Here is a 21,414-nt window from a genome sequence, read left to right as displayed (position 1 = left end):
AGTTACATTATGCTCAACTAACTGACAAAAAGTGAAACATGAGCTGGTGGTCCACTTCATTTAAAAAAATAATGTAGCTAATTCATATAGGATCTTATCCAAATAATGCTCTTTCTCTCATAACAGAATTTCGCAGAAGCACAAACTTTTTCAGATCTCACTCCTGCCAAGTGATTACAACAACCGCTGCCCCGCACGCACAGCATTAATATTCAGAGTCTGTTGTTTGAGCGTCTCCCCCCCCCCTGCTTCTGCGCCAAGACATGCTCTCCATCTGTGTCCAGTGCGCGGATTAGACGCTTATTATCCTCTTAGCTCTAAATGGCCCCACGTTCCTTGCACTTGGTTGTGAGGCTCATCTGTTGTCTAAGAGGCGAATCGGAGCGTGGCACGACATCGATCATGCGTAAAAATGACCGTGGCCACCATTCATCGGTGTTTGCGAGGACGAATTGACGGCGAGATTTGTCGTCCATCGTCTGTCAGAGCGCATCTCCGGGGCTCGGTCACTAGGCTGCTCGTCCGTTCATGACCCACCCCACTGATCTTTTGCAGCCTGTAATCTTATCAGTGTCAAAGCGTAGCTGCCCTTTCCCCCACGGACAGATCCCGTGCGTCTTTGGAGGGCGTTTGTCTCCAAATTTGGAAGAGAGACGAGCTTTCATTTGAGACAGCTTCCGCACCAGCTGAGCATTTACTTATCGATAAAGTTGCGCTTTTGGATGTGTCCTAAAATGTGGATTTGACCAAGTGAAACTATGGATCCTACATGTAAAGAGAAGCGTCTGCTATGTTTACTTTTCTTTGCTATCTGCTCTGCCAGCGTTTGCTTTGGTGCCAGAAGATCAAATGCGCGGAGATCTGGTGAGTTCAGCTTCCACAAACTAGTTGGACTGGAAACATGAAATATTATTACAATGAGCATAACAATGAAATGAACTTGTAACATGGCAACGTGAGGCTGATAGCATGCACGGTTTCTTTGTGTCACTGACTGTATTTTTAAATGTTTTCACCTTTTATTCATGATATCACAGAAAACCAAAGCACCACTATTTAGTAAAAAAAGTACAATAAATCAAAGCAATCTTTTTATGTGTGTTCATAGGCAGCAAAAACACAACTTGGGACATTCTCTACTTAAAACAAAGCCCATTTCATGCCACAAAACAAAACTGCATTTTTTTTAACAAAATTAAGTACAATTATGCCATTATTATTTTAATATGTGTTTTTGTTTTTTTTTTTTTTTTACTTATGTTCTTTTTCAGTCCAGCTTACTGAGAAGAAATTTAAATGCAACCATTTCTATGCAGAGTGATAAACATTTTTGTTCCTGTGTTTCAGCTTTTTAATTTGAAATCGAAGAATAAAAGAAAGAATAAAATTCACAAAAAAATGCTGGGAAATGTGATGGAAAAAATAAAGTAGAGATTAGAAAATGTGTGTTTTTTGCTTACAATCAAGAATGGATTCCAGAGAAAGAAAAACAGTTTATTAACTGTAAAAACAAAAACAGCAACTATTCTTAGTTAAAATATGCAAAAACAAATGTTGCAGAATAAAGATTTTTATCCAGAGGCACCACCTGATCTATCAAAGACAGTTCTTTAGAGGGAGCGTGTGTGCATTCATTATTCAGGAAATCAATGATTGTAATTTTAAGATAAGAAAGATCAAAGAGGTGAAGAGGTGAAATATTATTAGGGAATCAATCAGAAGCCCTCAGTCAAACCCAATCACCTCTTATACTTGATGAAGATCAGACTCAAAACAGAAATAAATCCACAAAACAAACTGGAAGATGTTTCAGTGAACTCCCTGGAGCAGCATCACATGTGGTTTTCACTGCAGAAACAAGCATGAATGTTGTTTCTAACCTAACCGTTGCTGCGCTGCAGTTTCTCACAATTAATTTTCTTTTTTTGTTTTTCTCAAATTTCCTTGTTGAGCAAACAGCTAAAAGTCGGACACTACTGCTAAAAGAAAAGAAGTTACAAGATAACTTGTGTACTAAACAATGACAGATCTTCCTAACATCAGCACCAAGCAGTCTACTCAATATGGTGTCGTAAATAACAAATAAATTAAATTTTTTTTTATTTCAGCCAAGCTCTTGAGTTAAGTGATTTTTTTTCTCAACACCATGATGTCTGATCTCTACATTGCTAGATTTATAGTGCATGTAGTTCAACTTCTATTTTACAAAGATTTTTTGCAAGAAACAATATAAATGCTTTTAAAATACGTAGATAAGTTTTAGTTAAAGGTTGATGCTAAGCTTCCTTCTGTCCATTTCTTACACCACTGCGTACATCTTAGCTGAAACCCTTGGATTCCTTTTCAGTCACACCCTCTTTGTATCCGTTTCTTCTTTGTTTCTTTGTCCCACTTCCTTTACTTTTCTTTCCATCACTTCCTCTTTCCCTCACTGTCATTCCCCCTGACCACTGACTTTTTTTTCACTCTCAGACCCCTCAGGCCGATGTGGGTTGACTTCTACGTCTGTCTGTCTGCACAGTGCCCGAGTCACAGCTCTGACTGCCAAACATGCACAGGGCTGGTGCAGCTCTGCATTTATGACTGCCAGTGACATTTGTACTTGTTTTTTTCTGTCTTGATGTCTCTCAGCGCTTGTTTTCATGGAGGGTAGAATGTCAGTAGGGCTCAGTGTCCACATGCATCACATCAGCGTTTGACAAAAAAAGCTGGTGGTTTTTCAGAAAGGGGTTAAAATTGAATGAAGCTCCCCCCCCTGAGGTGGTCTTTCTTTTTAATTCCTTGACAGCTTCATTCCCCCGTTTGAATAGACAGTTAAATTATTGATGGAATAATTCAGAAGCTTTGTTTTTTTTTCTTTTTACTCTTATTGTTATGCATATCTAGCATTATGAAGTTGATAAGAGAACCATGCATTTTAATGAACCCTCCACGACCACTTCTCGCACTTGAACTTTTGTTTGGTGGAACACAATTAAAATTTAATCACGACAAAAACAGTTGCTATTGTTTAAAGCACAGCGTTTTGTTTTCATACCTTCAAACTCGCCCCATTTTGTTCTTTAAAGGAAGACGGCTGCATGCGGCTCACTGATCATTTTTTTGGGGGGGGACAAAAATCTGGGAAGTAAATATTTTCGACGTAAATCTTAAGGTGGGGATATGGAAGCAGATTATTTACACCGCAGCTTTGTTTTAAGTATAAGATTACTGTTGAACACATAAAAGCTGTGTTGAGTGTTGAGGCTGATTAATAGTCGACAGAGAATCCAAATTTTTCATTACCAAAATAACCTGCTCTTTGGTTACATCCTCATACCGAATAAAATTCCTGTTCATGAATTCATTTTTATCAAACAATAACAATTATATGTGATACAGAATCTAATCAGAACAAAACATTTAGAAGATTTAGTTTTTGCTGACATCAGGATTTATGAATGTGAATAAGCCATCCATCCATCCATCCATCCATCCATCCATCCATCCATCCATCCATCCATCCATCCATCCATCCATCCATCCATGCTCCTGACTCAAAAAGGAATACCAAAACACTTTCTAGCTCATTCTGGATGAGCTTAAGTTTTTTTTTTCTTCTTTTTTTTCTTTTTCTGGGGTTTATTCTGCTGTGTTTTGGACAAAGGTAGAATTTAGACATATGACCTATAATTTATTTAACAATGGCAACTGATTTTCTGAGACATGATATTAAAAAAGAAACATAAAAGGACATTTGATAAAATTGTAAAATATTCAAAATATTTATCACTTGTTCATAAATTTGGGGATTAATCATGACATCCAAATGAATTTTCTTATATTTGCAATTTGAATTTAATTTTAATTTTTTCGTATGCCAAATTAAATTGAAATTTGTATTGAAATATTTTTTAATTACTTCTGGTTAATTTGAGTCTGAAAAACCTCAATTCTAGGCAATATTTAATCTGGGAAAAAACACACAATCTAGAAGCCACAGATCAGGTTGACAGGATGAGAGGCCAGGAAAATATTCATTCAACTGTCTCTATCATGTTTGAAGTGGACAGTGGCCTCAAAGGATTTAGAAGGGCACTTGGCAAACACAGACCAGCGGTGATTCTGAGATTATCTTCTCGATAAGACAAGAGGGCATGTCTCAAGCCTCACAGAGTATTACTAGATGTAGCATGTGCTGATTAAAAAACAAAAACAATATCTGTGAAGTTAAATCTAACATTACTAATTGAAGTTACCTAATCTTGACTGATTTGACCTTTCTTCTGTCTGTGTTTGGGGAAACAGAGATATACAAAGTTCACCTGATGGAAGTACCAATCCTTGTTAAATGAGTGACATGAGAATATCTGGAGGTTATTTGTGATTCACATGTAACATATCTGTATTAAACTGTTGCTTTTATCTACAGTGAAATCATTTTTACCTTTTAAAAGCTTTGAACGGGTCATGCATGCTTTTATTACATCCCAACAGATATATTAACTCTTTTATACATTGGTGTTAGTTCTGCCTTGCATGACTGCAGCCTGACCTCTGACTTCACACTAAAGCATGAACATGCTGTTCTTGCTTCTCTTCGCTGGTTTACTCTTCGCTTCATAATTACCTTTAAAGTTTTATCATTGACCTACAAGGCACTGAAATTACTCGCTCCAGCCCTCTTGCATTCATATGTGCCCTCTGAGTCCCTTACATCTAATAATTGGTTGTTTTACACTGTTCCAAGGTTTATGCTGGTCCACAGAGATAATCAGGTCTTTGGAGTTGGAGGTCCTAAATAAAGTACTCATTGACACTAACATCTAAAACATGTTAGTAGATGTCTTAAGTTACATCTGTGAACATATTTGGATGTGTCAGGCTACGGCTACTTGCACACATTTAAATAGATGATGCTTAACCTGTAGTTTCAGCTGGTCGATGTTTCCTCAGTTGGTTGGTTATTTTCCAATTATTATAAGCAGATGAGAAATCAAGCAAACACTGTTTTGACTTTAGGTTTTAGAATAATGACTAACATGGTGCAGGTGATGTCCTTTTATGATTGCTGATAATGCATTTAGTAGGTGACGTCCAAGTCTTTCCATTCTAACAGCATTTACAGTCTGCAACAGAAAATGACCAATTTAAAAATATTCAGCTACACAACTCTTGAGTTCTCAGCAATTTAAAAGGATGAAAAGCACCAAATCAATACTGTATTATATTATTATTATTATTATTATTATTATTATTATTATTTTTACCTCTGCTCTTGTTTGTAACTGTGCAGTTAGCAAGGGAAATAAATACGCTGGTTCGGGGGTGTCACATGGTGTAGAGGTAGAACGGAGGCTGTTAGCGCTCGACGCAGCTGTCCGGGGTTTGATTCCTGACCTCAGGATATTTGCTGCATGTCTTCCCCCCTTCTCTCGCTGCCTGTTTCCTGTCTGCATACTGAAAAAGAAAGGCCACTAGTGCCTGGTTAGAGTCTAGTTCTTCATGTCATCCCTCCAACCTTTCAAAGATAAAGCAACTAGCATGACCATATTATCCAGATTATTATGTAAAACCACATGGTCTTTAAATGTTAATTATGTGCCTAATCTTCCTACAAGCTTGAATGTTTGCGCATTAAAACCAATATGTTTTTTCCCAGCCAGTCTCTTAAGATAAGTGATTTTTTTCTTAAGGATATTAAGTTTACTCAAGAGCTGCAGATAAGGCTACCAGGAAAAAAAAAAAAACAATCATGTGAAGGAATAAAAGCAGCAAACAACTGTGATTTTCTAAGATCTGTCTCCCACTGATAATCACAGTAATAATATGTCAAAAATCTATCTAAATTATTAATTATTTTCTATCAATTAAACCATCTCAATTACATAAAAAGAGGGGTGATTTATTTATTTTTTGTTTCTCAGGAATCAAATGTATCTTGGACGAATCAAATTTAATTTAACTTAAGTTAAAGGGACAGCGTTATGTAAAATAGACCTTTTTCAGTTACATCATGTTATAATGTTATTCCCTCATCAAGCAGCCTTTTTTTCTTGCAATGGCTCCTTCGCCAGAATCAAAACAACCTGGAGCTGATTCTTTTAGTTTTATTAGATGATAATGCAATATCGTCGTCTGTTTCAAGACCTTTATTCTTATGCTCTGATGTAAAAGTGAGTTAAAACCTTAAACATAAACTTTTATATGTCTATCCTCTTTTACCTCAGCTTCATGAAACTCATTTTCCATCTTTATAACTGATTATTATTCCCAATTTGTGAAAAGTCGAAAGCATTTCTCAGGCAGGGAATCTAACTCTAAAAACAAAACAAAACAATAGATTTCTTTAGGTTTTACAAAGGCAAAATGTAAAAAAAAAAAAAAATAATTGTGTCAGCTTAAAATCATTAAAGGTTATGGTTCTTATGGGATTCTGTTTTTTCCCCTCTGATAAATATTTTCAAGCCACCTTTATAAATGTATAAAGAGGAGAATATTGTTAAGCTTGTGTTTCAAGCAGTTTAGCTTTCATTTATAGAAATAATTCCATTAGAAATCCATTTGAAAATACATATATAAATAAAATTAAGTCTTGGTCAGTCAGAATGTGTTCTCAACAGTTCTTGAGAGCCTTGTCCTGGTAACTCTTGTGCTCTCCCCGTCTGTATCTTGTTGGTTTCCTCGCTGATTATATCCATGTTTATGTTTGTGCAAACCAGATCGTCTGAGTCCTCCGTTGGACATCCAGCTGGAGACCCTCAATTGCAGCGCCTTCAGTGTGCGATGGAAAATGCCCCGCAGACATGTCAGCACGATCACTGGATACAAGGTAGGTGCAAACAGATTCTGGGACACTTTATTAATTGTCCACATTTTGAATACTTAATGAGTGTAGTGATCATTTAGAAATTATTTCTGACTGTTTTTACCTATCTGCCATCCTTTGGTGGTCTTATTTTGAAAGTCCTTCTACTAAGTAGAGTGTCTTCAAAAAACACACGAAAACAGCAGAAACACCTTTCGAAATCTCACAAAGGTTTTCGAGATGGAAAATAAATCAAATTTCCACTGTTTTTTTTTCTTGAGTGCCTGCTCATTTCTTCCTGCATGGCTGACACACTCTTCACTTCGCTCTAAAGTGCCCATAAAACCATGTGTCCAGGAAGATGGCCATGAGGAAAAAGGACAAGTTATTCTTATCTCCCATCTGTTTGAATGGAACCCTTTCCTTGCCAAACATATATGGTTAATTTTTAGGTGCAATATTGCTCTGGAAGGTGAGGTCAAATAAAATACATACTACATAAACATACATGCATAAGTGGGATTATCTTTTTTTTAAACCTACGTGGTGCATATTTTGTACAATAGTTAGAAAGAGAATGTAAAGTGCACATCCAGTGTGGTTGCACAGTTTCATTGCTTTCTTTGATGCACCGTTTCAACGCTGGCCATGTGTTTGAGCCTTACATAACACACCAGAAGTTTCTTTCTTCCTTCCTTGAATCAACCATTAAGAAATTGTGGATAAGTGTAACTGTGGGGGCTTGGTCTTGGGCCATATGTCTGCACTAAGAGGATTAGTCAGGACACTGGCTTCCCAAGAACTTACAGAGATGCAAGTGTGTTGCTTTGCAAGTTCAATAAAAGTCCTGTTTCTTTTTATTACATTCTTCTGGTTAGCCATAAATAAATTGTTGCTGTTCTGTCCCAATACTGCAAAAACTAAATAATAGTAATTTATATCTGTTTGTGTACTTCTCAGGTCTTTTACACAGAGATGAAGAATGGCCGCCCAGTTAGTACGACATCCATCATGGAGGTTCCGCTAAGTTTGGACATGCTAACCACTGTGAGTATACACATGGAGCTATTTGTTATCTGCCATTAAAAAGCTGGAGTTTAGCACCTAGAGGCTAAGTCCTGTTCAGCTCTTTCCTCCCTGGTCTTTACCCAATCCCTACAATTTGAAAGTTTAAGCTTTACAACATGTTTAAAGACAGAGAGCAAAGTTGGAAAGAAAGGGAAAGGGAAGACAAATAAATGCAGAATTTTTGCATTGGAATAAATAAATATTTGCATGAAATTAAGTAGGTATTTTCAATATTAATTGCAACAAGCGTAAATATGGCAGTTTTGACATAGTAGTCGAAAAGGACATGCAAAAGCGGGTTGTATCTCTTAAATGCTTTCATACTTTGTTTGCAGCTACTAACTTCAGAGTATTTTATAGGAGTTATTATAAGTGATAGACAAAAACACAGTGGTGCATGACTGCGAAGGGAAAGGAAAATGATNAATTGTGTCAGCTTAAAATCATTAAAGGTTATGGTTCTTATGGGATTCTGTTTTTTCCCCTCTGATAAATATTTTCAAGCCACCTTTATAAATGTATAAAGAGGAGAATATTGTTAAGCTTGTGTTTCAAGCAGTTTAGCTTTCATTTATAGAAATAATTCCATTAGAAATCCATTTGAAAACACATATATAAATAAAATTAAGTCTTGGTCAGTCAGAATGTGTTCTCAACAGTTCTTGAGAGCCTTGTCCTGGTAACTCTTGTACTCTCCCCGTCTGTATCTGGTTGGTTTCCTCGCTGGTTATATCCATGTTTATGTTTGTGCAAACCAGATCGTCTGAGTCCTCCGTTGGACATCCAGCTGGAGACCCTCAATTGCAGCGCCTTCAGTGTGCGATGGAAAATGCCCCGCAGACATGTCAGCACGATCACTGGATACAAGGTAGGTGCAAACAGATTCTGGGACACTTTATTAATTGTCCACATTTTGAATACTTAATGAGTGTAGTGATCATTTAGAAATTATTTCTGACTGTTTTTACCTATCTGCCATCCTTTGGTGGTCTTATTTTGAAAGTCCTTCTACTAAGTAGAGCGTCTTCAAAAAACACACGGAAACACCAGAAACACCTTTCAAAATCTCACAAAGGTTTTCGAGATGGAAAATAAATCAAATTTCCACTGTTTTTTTTTCTTGAGTGCCTGCTCATTTCTTCCTGCATGGCTGACACACTCTTCACTTCGCTCTAAAGTGCCCATAAAACCATGTGTCCAGGAAGATGGCCATGAGGAAAAAGGACAAGTTATTCTTATCTCCCATCTATTTGAATGGAACCCTTTCGTTGCCAAACATATATGGTTAATTTTTAGGTGCAATATTGCTCTGGAAGGTGAGGTCAAATAAAATACATACTACATAAACATACATGCATAAGTGGGATTATCTTTTTTTAAACCTACGTGGTGCATATTTTGTACAATAGTTAGAAAGAGAATGTAAAGTGCACATCCAGTGTGGTTGCACAGTTTCATTGCTTTCTTTGATGCACCGTTTCAACGCTGGCCATGTGTTTGAGCCTTACATAACACACCAGAAGTTTCTTTCTTCCTTCCTTGAATCAACCATTAAGAAATTGTGGATAAGTGTAACTGTGGGGGCTTGGTCTTGGGCCATATGTCTGCACTAAGAGGATTAGTCAGGACACTGGCTTCCCAAGAACTTACAGAGATGCAAGTGTGTTGCTTTGCAAGTTCAATAAAAGTCCTGTTTCTTTTTATTACATTCTTCTGGTTAGCCATAAATAAATTGTTGCTGTTCTGTCCCAATACTGCAAAAACTAAATAATAGTAATTTATATCTGTTTGTGTACTTCTCAGGTCTTTTACACAGAGATGAAAAATGGCCGCCCAGTTAGTACGACATCCATCATGGAGGTTCCGCTAAGTTTGGACATGCTAACCACTGTGAGTATACACATGGAGCTATTTGTTATCTGGCATTAAAAAGCTGGAGTTTAGCACCTAGAGGCTAAGTCCTATTCAGCTCTTTCCCCCCTGGTCTTTACCCAACCCCTACAATTTGAAAGTTTAAGCTTTACAACATGTTTAAAGACAGAGAACAAAGTTGGAAAGAAAGGGAAGACAAATAAATGCAGATTTTTTGCATTGGAATAAATAAATATTTGCATGAAAGTAAGTAGGTATTTTCAATATTAATTGCAACAAGCGTAAATATGGCAGTTTTGACATAGTAGTCGAAAAGGACATGCAAAAGCGGGTTGTATCTCTTAAATGTTTTCATACTTTGTTTGCAGCTACTAACTTCAGAGTATTTCATAGGAGTTATTATAAGTGATAGACAAAAACACAGTGGTGCATGACTGCGAAGGGAAAGGAAAATGATTCATGGCTTTAAAAAAGGTTTGGAAGGAGAAATCAAAAAGTGTGCTGTGCATCTGGGCCAAAGTATAAAGCAATATGTCAATCTTTGAACATCTCACAGAGCACTGTCAAATCCATTTAAGGAAAACTTAAAGAGTGTGAAATGACTGCAAACCTAATGACTGCAAACCTATCAGGACATAGCTGATGTCTTAAACTGATGAGGCTGGCAAGGAAGGAATTAAACATAGAAGGATTTAATAGGTTCATGACAACCTCCAGATATCCGCGATTCAGGAGGTAAAATCAGATGAGAGGAAAACTTTTAGTTTTGCTCTTCACAAGTTTTATCTTCACGGATATAAAGACCGGACAACACACTTTCTGCTATACACACCATCTCTGTAATGAAATACTGTCGGTCTGGTGTTAAATACAAGGCAGTGGTTCTAAATATATAATCCTGAAAGAAAACCTTTTAGAGTAGAAAAAAAACTTGAGACTGGGCCAGAGGTTCATCTTTTAGCAACAGCAACTCGAAACAAACATCCAAGCCTGGAAGTGGTTTAGGTCCATGCATATATACAAAATACAGTCACATACACACCTAAGCAATAAGCATAACCTATTACAAAAATTAGAAATCACTTTATATTTGTTATCTTTAGACAGTGATAAGTCAAATCTGATAGTTAATTATCAACTGTTGATTAGTCTGACTTTTAATATTATTGTCTGTTTGGTCAAACCTTTAGAAACCACTGAGCAGCGCATCTTTATTTTAGTGTCATATTTTAGTCTTCTTAAAGTTACAGTACGTTCTAATATCATTGAATAAATCTGTGCTTTCCAACAGGGGCAATTTGATGGACAAGCCAGCTTTGTAAGTAAAATTGAGCCCATTTGTTCGTCTCCCCCAACTTTAACCCACTTTCACTGTCTTTCAATAATTTATCTGATAATTTTTTTGTGTGTTTGTGCTCTGTAGGATGTAAACATTGGCAACCTAAAGATGAACTCCAAGTACAGAGTCAGTGTTGGAGCGTACGGTTGGGCCGGGGAGGGTCGGCCCAGCATGCCCAGAGACATCAGTACTGCTTCACATGGTAAGAATATGTGAGCGGAAGAAATTGGTATTTTAATAGTTCCCAGTGGAGTAGCCTGGACCATGAATAAACTAAATTTAATTTGCTTTTTTGCCTATAGAGATGTGCATGCCTCCGTCACCTCCTACTCAGCCAATCGTCATGGCTGTATCGGACACAGAGTTGGCTTTATCGTGGCAGGAAGGAGAGAGTGAAGGAAGCTCCCCTGTTCTTCACTTTCTGGTGGCTTACATCAGGTCAGTCTTGACTCATTCAACATTTGCAAACTGGGGAAAATGCAGTTGATAAAAATTTCAGACACATTAAAGACATTTTTGCACGCAGACAAGGAGAAGTCATCTTTCTCAGTACGAACACTTTCCTTTGTGTATGGATTAAAGACAGAGGAAGCCTTGACAGAATAGAAATAAAAACGTTATTATGTGAACATCTCTTCTAGCCGTGGATTTTACAGAAATGTGGGGAGGTTGGGGGGGAAGTCTTTATTTTCTCATTTTATGAGCAGCCCTGTCTCTGGATAAAAGTGGACTGTTCAAAGAAGCTGCCTTGTAAAAACCTGGTCCTTGAACCGTGCATTACGTTTGTTGAATTCATTACAACATTTTGCTGTCTTGCACAAGAATTTGTAAAAAGTTTCAAAACGCGACATGACTGACAGATTTATATTCAAACATTGTTTTGCATCAAGATGCTGCTCCAGAAGTTTCTAATTGCATATTCCAATAATTGTCTTAATCTAGACCTTAATAAAAATGAGTTGCTCTTCATCATGCAAGGTGTTGCATCAATCCAGGAACACAGACTCCAGAATACAAACAAAAAACATTGAAAACAGAACAATATGGCGTTAATCTCAGTTTGTATAGTGTTTATGACTTAAATACCGCTCCAAAATGTGTGGAAATGTTTAGCTGGAATGGAATTTAAATTAGGTGCAAAAGTCCTGACTTTCTTTGCGGGAGAAGAGCTCTCTAGTTGGTTTCTGTAAAGGAAAAACAATCGAAAAAGGATAAAGACAGTTTTAATATTAGAGAACAATCCTCACAAGATGGCGTGCCTTCTCCAATCAGCAATTCTCTACGATAACATCACTCTGAATGCAAAGTTCAAGTGATTACATTCAGCATGTATTTAAGCTAATGATAGCACTTCTATCATTAGCTCCTCTCTATCCAGTTAATGTGGCAAAAAAAAAAAAAAAACTATTGGTCATCATTTGGTTCTCTTCTTCTGTCAGCATTCATATTATTACCATGAGTTCCTTCTTCATCTCATAAACCTCACTAATGTTGTTTTCCCCTAGCTCCCACTGCACACACAATAAGGCTGTGAGTGTGCAGGCTGTCCTTCAGCCCACTGCTTTGTCAATAATCTGTTGTGGTGGAGTGAGATCTATCAGAGCAATGACTCACCACATAGATGTCTGACATTGTTGATGGACGTGCAAAAGCCTCCATTTTTGGCTCAAACAGCCAGCAACGACCAGTTAGACGACGAGTGTTTTCGGTTGTTCATGTTGTAAGTTTTGTTACTTAGTCTTATTGTAGGTAAATGAGGCTTGCAAGGCCCTCTGCTTTATGAGTCTAGTAATGTAAAGCTAAGACCGCTAATCACGTCTTAGCCCTTTATCCACTGTAAGATTCTTTTAATCCAAGTCTTGGACAAGACGTGAATAAGTGCATTTTACAAAATGACCTTTGTTACAGGGCAACTGGAAAGTATTCATAACACTTCAGTTTTTTTCCCACTTTAAGTTAAAGTCTCATTGCAAATTGTATTAAATTAAAATCTTTCCTCAAAATTCTACACCCAAATATCCCATTATAACGATATGGGGGCAAAAAGTGTGATGCAAATTTATTAAAAACAGAAAACCAAGAAATCACACTTATGTCAGTATTACCAGCTTTTTTCTACAGCTTGAACTTATTTCACCTGTAGGAAATAAAGTGGACTGGACTTCATTTGGAAAGGCACGCACCTGTCAAATTAAGGTTCCACTGTTTACATCAGGTCAGAGGTCACCAAGCATGGAATCAGAGGAATTGTCTATAAACCTCAGAGTCAGGATTGTCTTGAGGCACAGATCTGAGAGAGGATCCCAAAACATTTCTGCTGCTGTGAAGGTCTCACAGAAATTAGGAACCAGCAGGATTCTTCGTAGAGCTGGCCGGCCGTCTAACCTGGAGGAAGGCGCTGTGCTTTTATGTCCGAAGTGACGAAGTTGTACCAAGCCGTACCACTGCAACCGATATTTAACTACCCAAGAACCGTTTGACCTAAGAGGCCAGTAGTGAGACGGTTTAGGCAAAATAACGACGAAAGAACTGGACAAAAATGTCAAAATTTGTACAGAAGCGTAAAGATAAAATCCTAAATAAACTACTTAGATAATTTATCAGCAAACAAAGGTCATTTGGGGTTGAATTTCACTAGGTCTGCCAATAGAAGTGTAAATCAGATTTCTTGGTTTTCTATTTTCTGTAAATTTACAAAACACTCAAAACCTCAAAATCCCCCACATTGTCATAATGGGGCATTAGTTTGTAGAATTTTGAAGAAATCGATTAAAACTATTTGGAATAAACATAACAAAATGTGGAAAAAGTGAAGCACTGTAAATGCTTTCTGGATGTACTTTAAAATCTAACTGCAGTTATCTTTATTGTGCAGATACATGTGGCACAAACACACATCTGGTTGAAAGCAGGATTCAATTCTAAAAATTGATTTGTTCAAACTTGAATCCAAAGCATAACTGAGGAAGGGTAAAGAGTACGATAAATTCGATGGGTGGTCTCTTAAAGTGTCAAACATATTTAATGGTGCATCCTTGTAAACATTGGAAGCAATTTTTTAAATTAGTTCTAAGTGTGTATTAATGGCTGGGAATCTGACATGTTCATCAAACGCATAACTCTGACTATACAGCTCTCTTTTGTATGCATCTCTGCTGGTCTGTTCAGTGTAACCTCTTGTGTTTTGACACAAGAGTCAGTGGGAACATGAGAAAGAACGAATTTCTTTTTCATTCTGTTAGCACACACAGACGCGCACACACACACACACACACACACACGCACACACACACACACACACACACACACACTACAAAGAGGCTCCTATGTCTAGACTGTCTGCAGAGACGCTGAGGTCACAAATGAGTAACTCGGGTCTCTTTGATGATAGCCCAACCCCTATGTGAACAATGTGTTTTTTTTTCTATATATAAACAATGTGCTTTTGGTGAAATATCACAGGTAAAAAAATGGGCTGTGAAGGTTTTAAACATGCTGTAAACCTGCAGTGCTGATGTTTGCAATGGAGAGCTTATGGCTTTTAATTGTGTGACTGCAGAGAAACAAAGAGAGAAAAAGAGACGGTCTTTCACTGTGACAGTCAGATATGAATGTGTGTCTCTGTCTGGGTTTGCATGTGCTGGTATTCACCCAGAAGGGCCGTCTCAGATGCAAATCCTTCTCTACGTCTCCCAGCTGAAGAGACGCCTTAAGTGTTTTGCTATGGCTGAAGATGAAGAAACAATGAAACACTATTTATTTATTCATGCAGGTAATTTCCTGCAATTTTTGTTACCATGATGAATTGGATTGAAACGATGCCAGCTCTGAGGTCAATTTAATTTTAATAATGAAATAAAAGTGAACTATATTAAATACTTTTTTTTCCTGAATATTTTTTTTAATCAGGAAACAAATAAAAACAAAAAATAATGATTTCCATTTTTATTTTCTTTTGAATCAAATCTTTTCATAAACAAGAAGACAATAAAATAGAAATCAATTTTATTGTCACAAAGTGGGCAAAATCAGGCGTACCAGAGTGAAAATGAGAAAAATTGCAAATAAAAGAAAAATATATATTATACAATGTGTTGCATATTGAAAAATCAAATGCACAAATGAATGGAAAAGTAAAGTATAAATACAGTGCTTTTTATTCCTTTCTCTCTTATTTCTACGTAAAGTTCTTTATTTCTGTCCTAGGCCAGAAATGGACACAGAGTGGACTTATATACGGGAGCCCATTGAGACCAGCTCCATGGTTTTAAAAGGGCTGCTACCAGAAACCGAGTACCAGTTTGTTGTCAGAGCCGTCAACATATACGGTGTAAGCCCACCCAGCCACATCAACAACCCCGTTCGAACCCTCGGTGAGTCCAGGTGTCCACCTCACTTTGATAGCTGAAATACTTCATTCTCTATTAGCTTCTACGTCCGTATGCTTTAACGACATTTTGAACATCCTCCTGTCACTTCCTGTCATCTTCTTTGTCTTTTCTGTCAGTAGTAACATCCAGTTGTTGATCACATGTGATGTGGAAAAGTGTACTTATTATTTTGAGGCTGCAGAAGGCAACTCGTTTAATTGGCTTTTCTAACTAGCTACTCTGCAAATGGTTGGCAGCTAAGCTGAGTTAACTGTTGTCAAAAGCTCATGACAAAACTGAGTGCATAAAAGAATGCAATAAAGATGAAAGCTACATAAAACGGAACAAAATGAGCCGTTTAGAGCGTCAAAGGCAAACACACTGACTCAAACTAAGCAATACAGAAGCATTGTTTCTCAGCAGGGGATGAAAGCGGGTTATGTCCCTGTCTCATCAGACAGGATTAAGTGTGTGATGCTGGACCCCTTCACTGTTGTTCACGTTAATAGAAATGTGAACACACGCACACAGTGGACCGCTGCTGGAGGGCGCAGCAGGGGTGGGACTGAGTGACTGACTTTTCTTGGTGCTCTTTATGTGAAGTTGTCTGTTTTAGCCAGAATAACAGTGCAACAGTGTAAACAGGGTAATACAATAACTTAACTGCTGCATAGCTGTGTGTCTGACTTGCTTTTTCATGTTTTAATGTAATTTGACCAATTAGCAACTCAATCTCCACATCCATTCCTCTTTAAATGCTGGTTGTGTCTAAATCAGCTTTTGTATTTAATGGATAAAATACTTTTCCATTAAACTGTACACTGTACTTAATTACTGTACACACTGAAAGCTGAAAGGATAAATTCATAAAACACTGATAATTAAGATAAATGAAGAATTTGAGCAGCATGGGGCAAGGGGGGTATCCAAAGTGGTTCCTTTGAAAAACTGAGAGTCGGAAGAAAAACTTTAACACCAGTTTTGGTAATTGCCTTAAGAAAAGTAAATGTACATGCTTCTTGGTTTCTCTCTTTTGGTTTATGTTTCTATTGTTTGTATTTTAAATATAATGCTCTCGTCAATATTTCCTTTGGCTCATGTTTGTGACAGGTTCACTAGAAATGGGCAGTGGGGATGTGGGACGCTACAACACTGATCCCAGGTATAAAGATGAAGATGGATTTGACATTGATGATTCAGATTATGATGTCTTTATCGAAGAGGTAGGTGTTGCGTATTAGTAATTCAAATCATGTTCATTTTTTTCAATCATCTTTTTAAAATCCAAAATAAGTCCCAAGAAAGCACAGCTCATTTGAAAATACTGGAAAGTTGGAGAAAGTTGGAGCAAAGTTTGACGTGTCGTTATGTTTTTAACCTGTTTATTCCCCAGCTGAAGCCGTTCCCGGGTATCGGTGAGAACAACGGAAAGTCCCAACTCCGTTCGCATCCTGGTCCGCCATCTGGACGAAATGTCGTTTACCGCATGAACGGCAAAGTGCCTCCGAATGTCACCGATCAACCAGTCGATGTGACCCCCTCGTCCATATTCTCAGACTTCACAGATCTGGTTTTTACAGTCCCTTCAGAGCGTAGCAGTACTACCGACACCCCCACTACCGCTCCATCCACCACTACCAGGTAAATGGCTCCATATAAAGAGCATTACTTGAAGCCTGTATTGGAAACAACAACAGGGAAACATTTTTACCATTTAGGGTGTTACTGGAGAAATGCCTTAATAATTGGAAATAAAGCTATTTTTTTATGCTTTGTCTTCTTTCTCATATTTGAATTGACATCAGCCCACCTTCAGCCACCACCGCTTCCATCTGTACCATCTCGCCCTGGAAGGGTGAGATACCTCGTGTGTACGACCTGGCTTGTGATGATACTGTGTGTCCGCCTGACAGCTTCTGCCTCACTGATTACGAGAGCGGAGGTTCGCGCTGCCACTGTAACCTGGGGCGTAGAGGAGACTCCTGCTCTGAGGGTAAGAAACTGAAACACGTAATACCTGCTTTGCTACATTTTTACATTTCTGTATGAGAAAGAAACCTTTACATCATGGAGAAAGAACACACATAGACATATTGAAGCAACATTTCAAGACATAAGACAGAAATTCAAAGCATAAAAGGATCTTCCAAACTGGCAATGGACATAATTGTGCCATCAAATTGATTACAAGGTGGCTTAAAAACAACAAAGTCAACACACAGTGTATTCAAATATCTAAGTTTAACTCTATATGTCTTAATTTTATACCTAAATATGTAAAATAAGATTTAAAAGTACCAGTGGTGAGCTCTTGCTATGCCATCTTGCCCTATGATTATAATCATTTTGAGTAGTTTTTCTTCCATCTTCCATCCATTTTTTACAAATTTTATCATTGTTCTTCTTCAGCTGTGACAGTGAACTTTCCCAGGTTCTATGGCTACTCTCACATGACCTTTGAACCCCTGAAAAATTCATACCAGACCTTTCAAATCACATTAGAGTTTAAGGTAAGACATTTGGCTTTTTTCGTAGCTTTACTTTCTCTCAGTCAAGAAATGTGTTTGAAACGTGTCATTTCTCTTCTACAGGCCGACTCCGAGGACGGCTTGCTGCTTTACTGTGGAGAGAATGAACATGGCCGCGGAGATTTTACGTCTTTAGCTTTGGTTCAAGGCAAACTTCACTACAGGTAAGGAGTCACACTTTGCATCACTTTGCATCACTTTGCATCACTCTGATCTTCCTGATCACTCATGGGAACAAGAATAAATAATGTGCATAATTTGTCTCCTCAGGTTCAACTGTGGCACCGGAGCTGCCCAGATAATCAGCGAGAGCCCTGTTGTTCTCGGCCAGTGGCACATCGTCACTATATTCAGAGACGGCATGAGCGGCTGGCTACGTATGGACAATGACAACCCCATATCTGGACGCTCACTGGTAACCAAAGCACTTAAATGTTTAACATCAGAAATGATATTGCAGTGTCTTGCAAAAGCATTCAGACCGTTTTGACAGTTTTTCAAGTACAAACGACCTCAGCGTGTATTATTGGTATTTTATGTGATGGACCAACATAAATAATTGTGAAGTAGCTTTTACAGCTTTTACAAAAACACATTTAAAATAAGATATGTATTTGTTTTCTCTCCACATTTGACCTCAAAACAGGTTTCTCTTATAGATGAAATCTTGGCTCTTAATGACACAATCTATATAAGTAAATATATAATAAATTACAACTACCATCCATGCCTGGTCATTGGGGTTCTGGTTTCTGTTACCAGTCTATGACAGAGCTATAAAGAGACCCGGTGGACAGATAACAAAACCCAGGGAAATGTAGAGACAGTTGAACCTACCACTCGTGTCTATGAATGTGAGAGGAACAAGAAACATAGAGGAGAACTTGCAAACTCCTTGCAGAAAGGATTTGACGAGGACCTTCTCGATGCAGAGAAATAGTGCTAATGATGTTTCAGTTACATTTATGTCTGGACTTTGACTGGGCCATTCTAACATGTACATGTGTTTGATCTCAATCATTCCATTTTAACTCTGGCCTTATATGTTAGGTCTTTGTCCTGTGGGAAGCAAATTGTTGCACACTCTTTTATTAATTACGGATGCATGAAAGAAATGTTAGATTTTAATTTATAAATGTTTTTGAAAATCATGCCCTCCTTTCCACGCACTTGATAATGGCAAAACTTGGTGTTTGTCTTTTATCTAAAATACCAACTTGTCTGAATATACATGGTCAGAAAAGGTTCAAAAGCTATAAATTTTATACGTTTGTGAGCCGATGTAAATCAGTGTGTTACTGGCAGAAACACACCAATGAAGCATATTTTTGCCATCAGATCTAAAAGCAACACATTAGTCATTTATTGCTAGAAAAATATTAAATGATTTGCCTTCAGACTTAATGTGTCTTTACTGTTACAGAGGACAAGGCACACTTTGTTCTTTTCAATCTTGTTCCTTCAGGGTCAATACACTAAGATTACTTTTCGCTCGCCGCTGTATGTGGGTGGATCTCCTGGTGCTTACTGGCTGGTCAGGGCGACAGGCACAAATCGTGGCTTTGTGGGCTGCATTCAGAGCCTGACCATCAACAACAAGGCTACCGACATTAGGCCATGGCCACTGGGCAAAGCTCTCAGCGGAGCTGATATAGGTGAGGGATGGATGGCTTTCATGCTTTCATGTGTTTTCTCTGTATGCATCATATAAAATGTTTTTTTCTTTCCAGTAGTTGAGCAAAAATCGGATAATTAAACAGTGACTTCATATAGAAAAATACTAAAACATAGGTTTTGTTTAAAAATGAATGGCATCATCATTTAAAAACGCTGTATTATATATTAACAAGGTTCATTAGAACAAAAAATAAATTTTTGCTTCAAGATGGGAAAAAAAACTATTGTTTTACAGCTCAAAGCTGAGAATAAACACTGAACTACATATATTTTATCACTTAGTTATATTTTATTTTATTTATTTTGCAAGTTTTTATGTATCTAATAACCTCTATTAAAATAAAACGTAAAGTATAACAGATCAGAAAATATAAGTTAAAAATGTATTCTTGTATTTTCCTTATAGAGCACACACTGAAATAGAAAAACTCGACTTTTTTTTCCCAAGTTAAATGTGCAGATGAGCTTTTTGTTCTTACCTGCAAGGTGAGTGCAGCGACAGAGTGTGTGACATGGTTAGCTGCGCCAACGGTGGAGTCTGCTTTGCAAACCGTGCTGACGGCTACATCTGCCTCTGTCCTCTCGGCTTCAAGGGAGCCCTGTGTGAAGAGAGTGAGTTAACACCATTGCCCTTTCCATAAAGAATATGCAGGTATTATTTATGCTGATAACTTTTAACCACTTTCATTTTTGTGGTAATTGCTCTACGTTTTAGAGGCAATCGAAGAGAACTGCCTCTCTTCTATTCGCTGGAAGATTGTTACTTCTAGTGTGACTGTAAAGCGATTGATTGCATGTTAGAGAAGCTTTGCCACAATTCAATTTTCCACATTTTTGCTTTCCCCACCTAAATTCTTCCTGCCGTTCACTTTTCACATATCCTAACGGTTAGTCATGTTCACCGCTAATCTTCTTCTTTTCTCAAGTTCTTTGTTCAATCCTTCAGGTTTCTCTCTGTCCTCACCCCTCTTCAATGAAACTGTGTTTTCATACGCTGTCATCCGGTGGCCTCAGTCCTCCCAGAGTTACCTCTCTTTCATGGAGTTTGAGGTGACATTCTGGCCATCGGCACCCAGTGGGGTGCTGCTGTACAGTGACGATGCAGGAAGCAGAGACTTCCTTGCCATAAACTTGGTGGACAGATACTTGGAGTTCAGATTTGACTGTGGCTCTGGAGAAGCTGTTATAAGGTAAAAAACACTGATCACCGCTGATCGCCTCCTCTGCCACCTGCTGCAACTGATTTCTGACTAAGTAATTTGTGGTGCAGGAGTGAAGAGCAGATCAATCTGGACTCCTGGCATGAGCTGAGAGTATCTCGAACTGCTAAAAGTGGGATCCTGCAAGTGGACAACCAAAAACCGATGGAGGGAATTGCTGAGGTGTTTCTCAGACTCATCATTCAAACCTAGCTTTATTAACTTAAACGTGTAACAGAGTCAAAATGACATGACTTCCATCTTTAAATGCATGACTCTTATTGACACTTTTACTCACTATTGACAGTCATCAATAGTTTCCTGGTTGAACTAAAGTAAAAGGAAAAACATATTCTCAATTCCAAGGTTGTTTAATTTAATTGAGATCATTTCAAGCTAAATTTAACTGCACAATTTACATTTTTCACAAAACTAGAGACTTTTAGAGTTCTTTTGGAAAAACAAATGCAAGTTACATGCATTTTATATAAATGATTTGGTAATGGTAAAAATATGATCCCTTCTATTATCTAATTTTCTGCTCGTTCACCATCCATCCAGCCATCCATCCATC

General features: G+C 37.7%; 1 protein-coding gene across 5 annotated transcripts in view; it reads left to right on the top strand.

Annotated features, from left to right (window-relative positions):
* The first annotated feature begins 274 nt into the window (after positions 1–274).
* Positions 275–21,414, top strand: part of egflam (EGF-like, fibronectin type III and laminin G domains) — a 25,435-nt gene continuing 4,295 nt past the window's right edge. Inside the window, exons 1-18 of one of the 5 annotated variants that reach the window (XM_016669435.1) lie at positions 275–864; positions 2,109–2,120; positions 6,702–6,811; positions 7,748–7,834; positions 11,019–11,045; positions 11,151–11,268; positions 11,369–11,504; positions 15,273–15,439; positions 16,547–16,659; positions 16,830–17,077; positions 17,242–17,429; positions 17,846–17,946; positions 18,028–18,128; positions 18,235–18,379; positions 19,430–19,619; positions 20,128–20,253; positions 20,588–20,831; positions 20,912–21,023. In XM_016669435.1, the coding sequence (XP_016524921.1) occupies positions 759–864; positions 2,109–2,120; positions 6,702–6,811; positions 7,748–7,834; positions 11,019–11,045; positions 11,151–11,268; positions 11,369–11,504; positions 15,273–15,439; positions 16,547–16,659; positions 16,830–17,077; positions 17,242–17,429; positions 17,846–17,946; positions 18,028–18,128; positions 18,235–18,379; positions 19,430–19,619; positions 20,128–20,253; positions 20,588–20,831; positions 20,912–21,023 (2,331 nt within the window). In that variant the 5' untranslated portion in view covers positions 275–758. Of the gene's footprint in view, positions 865–2,108; positions 2,121–6,701; positions 6,812–7,747; positions 7,835–11,018; positions 11,046–11,150; positions 11,269–11,368; positions 11,505–15,253; positions 15,440–16,546; positions 16,660–16,829; positions 17,078–17,241; positions 17,430–17,845; positions 17,947–18,027; positions 18,129–18,234; positions 18,380–19,429; positions 19,620–20,127; positions 20,254–20,587; positions 20,832–20,911; positions 21,024–21,414 lie in introns of those variants that run through there. The other 4 variants (XM_016669434.1, XM_007548039.2, XM_007548038.2 and 1 more) reach the window with 4 other exon arrangements.

Source organism: Poecilia formosa, unplaced genomic scaffold, assembly GCF_000485575.1.
Source record: "Poecilia formosa unplaced genomic scaffold, Poecilia_formosa-5.1.2 Scaffold25, whole genome shotgun sequence".
In the NCBI taxonomy this organism is placed as follows: domain Eukaryota; kingdom Metazoa; phylum Chordata; class Actinopteri; order Cyprinodontiformes; family Poeciliidae; genus Poecilia; species Poecilia formosa.
Note: the sequence above shows the minus strand (reverse complement) of the source record. Positions and strands in the feature narration are given on the sequence as shown.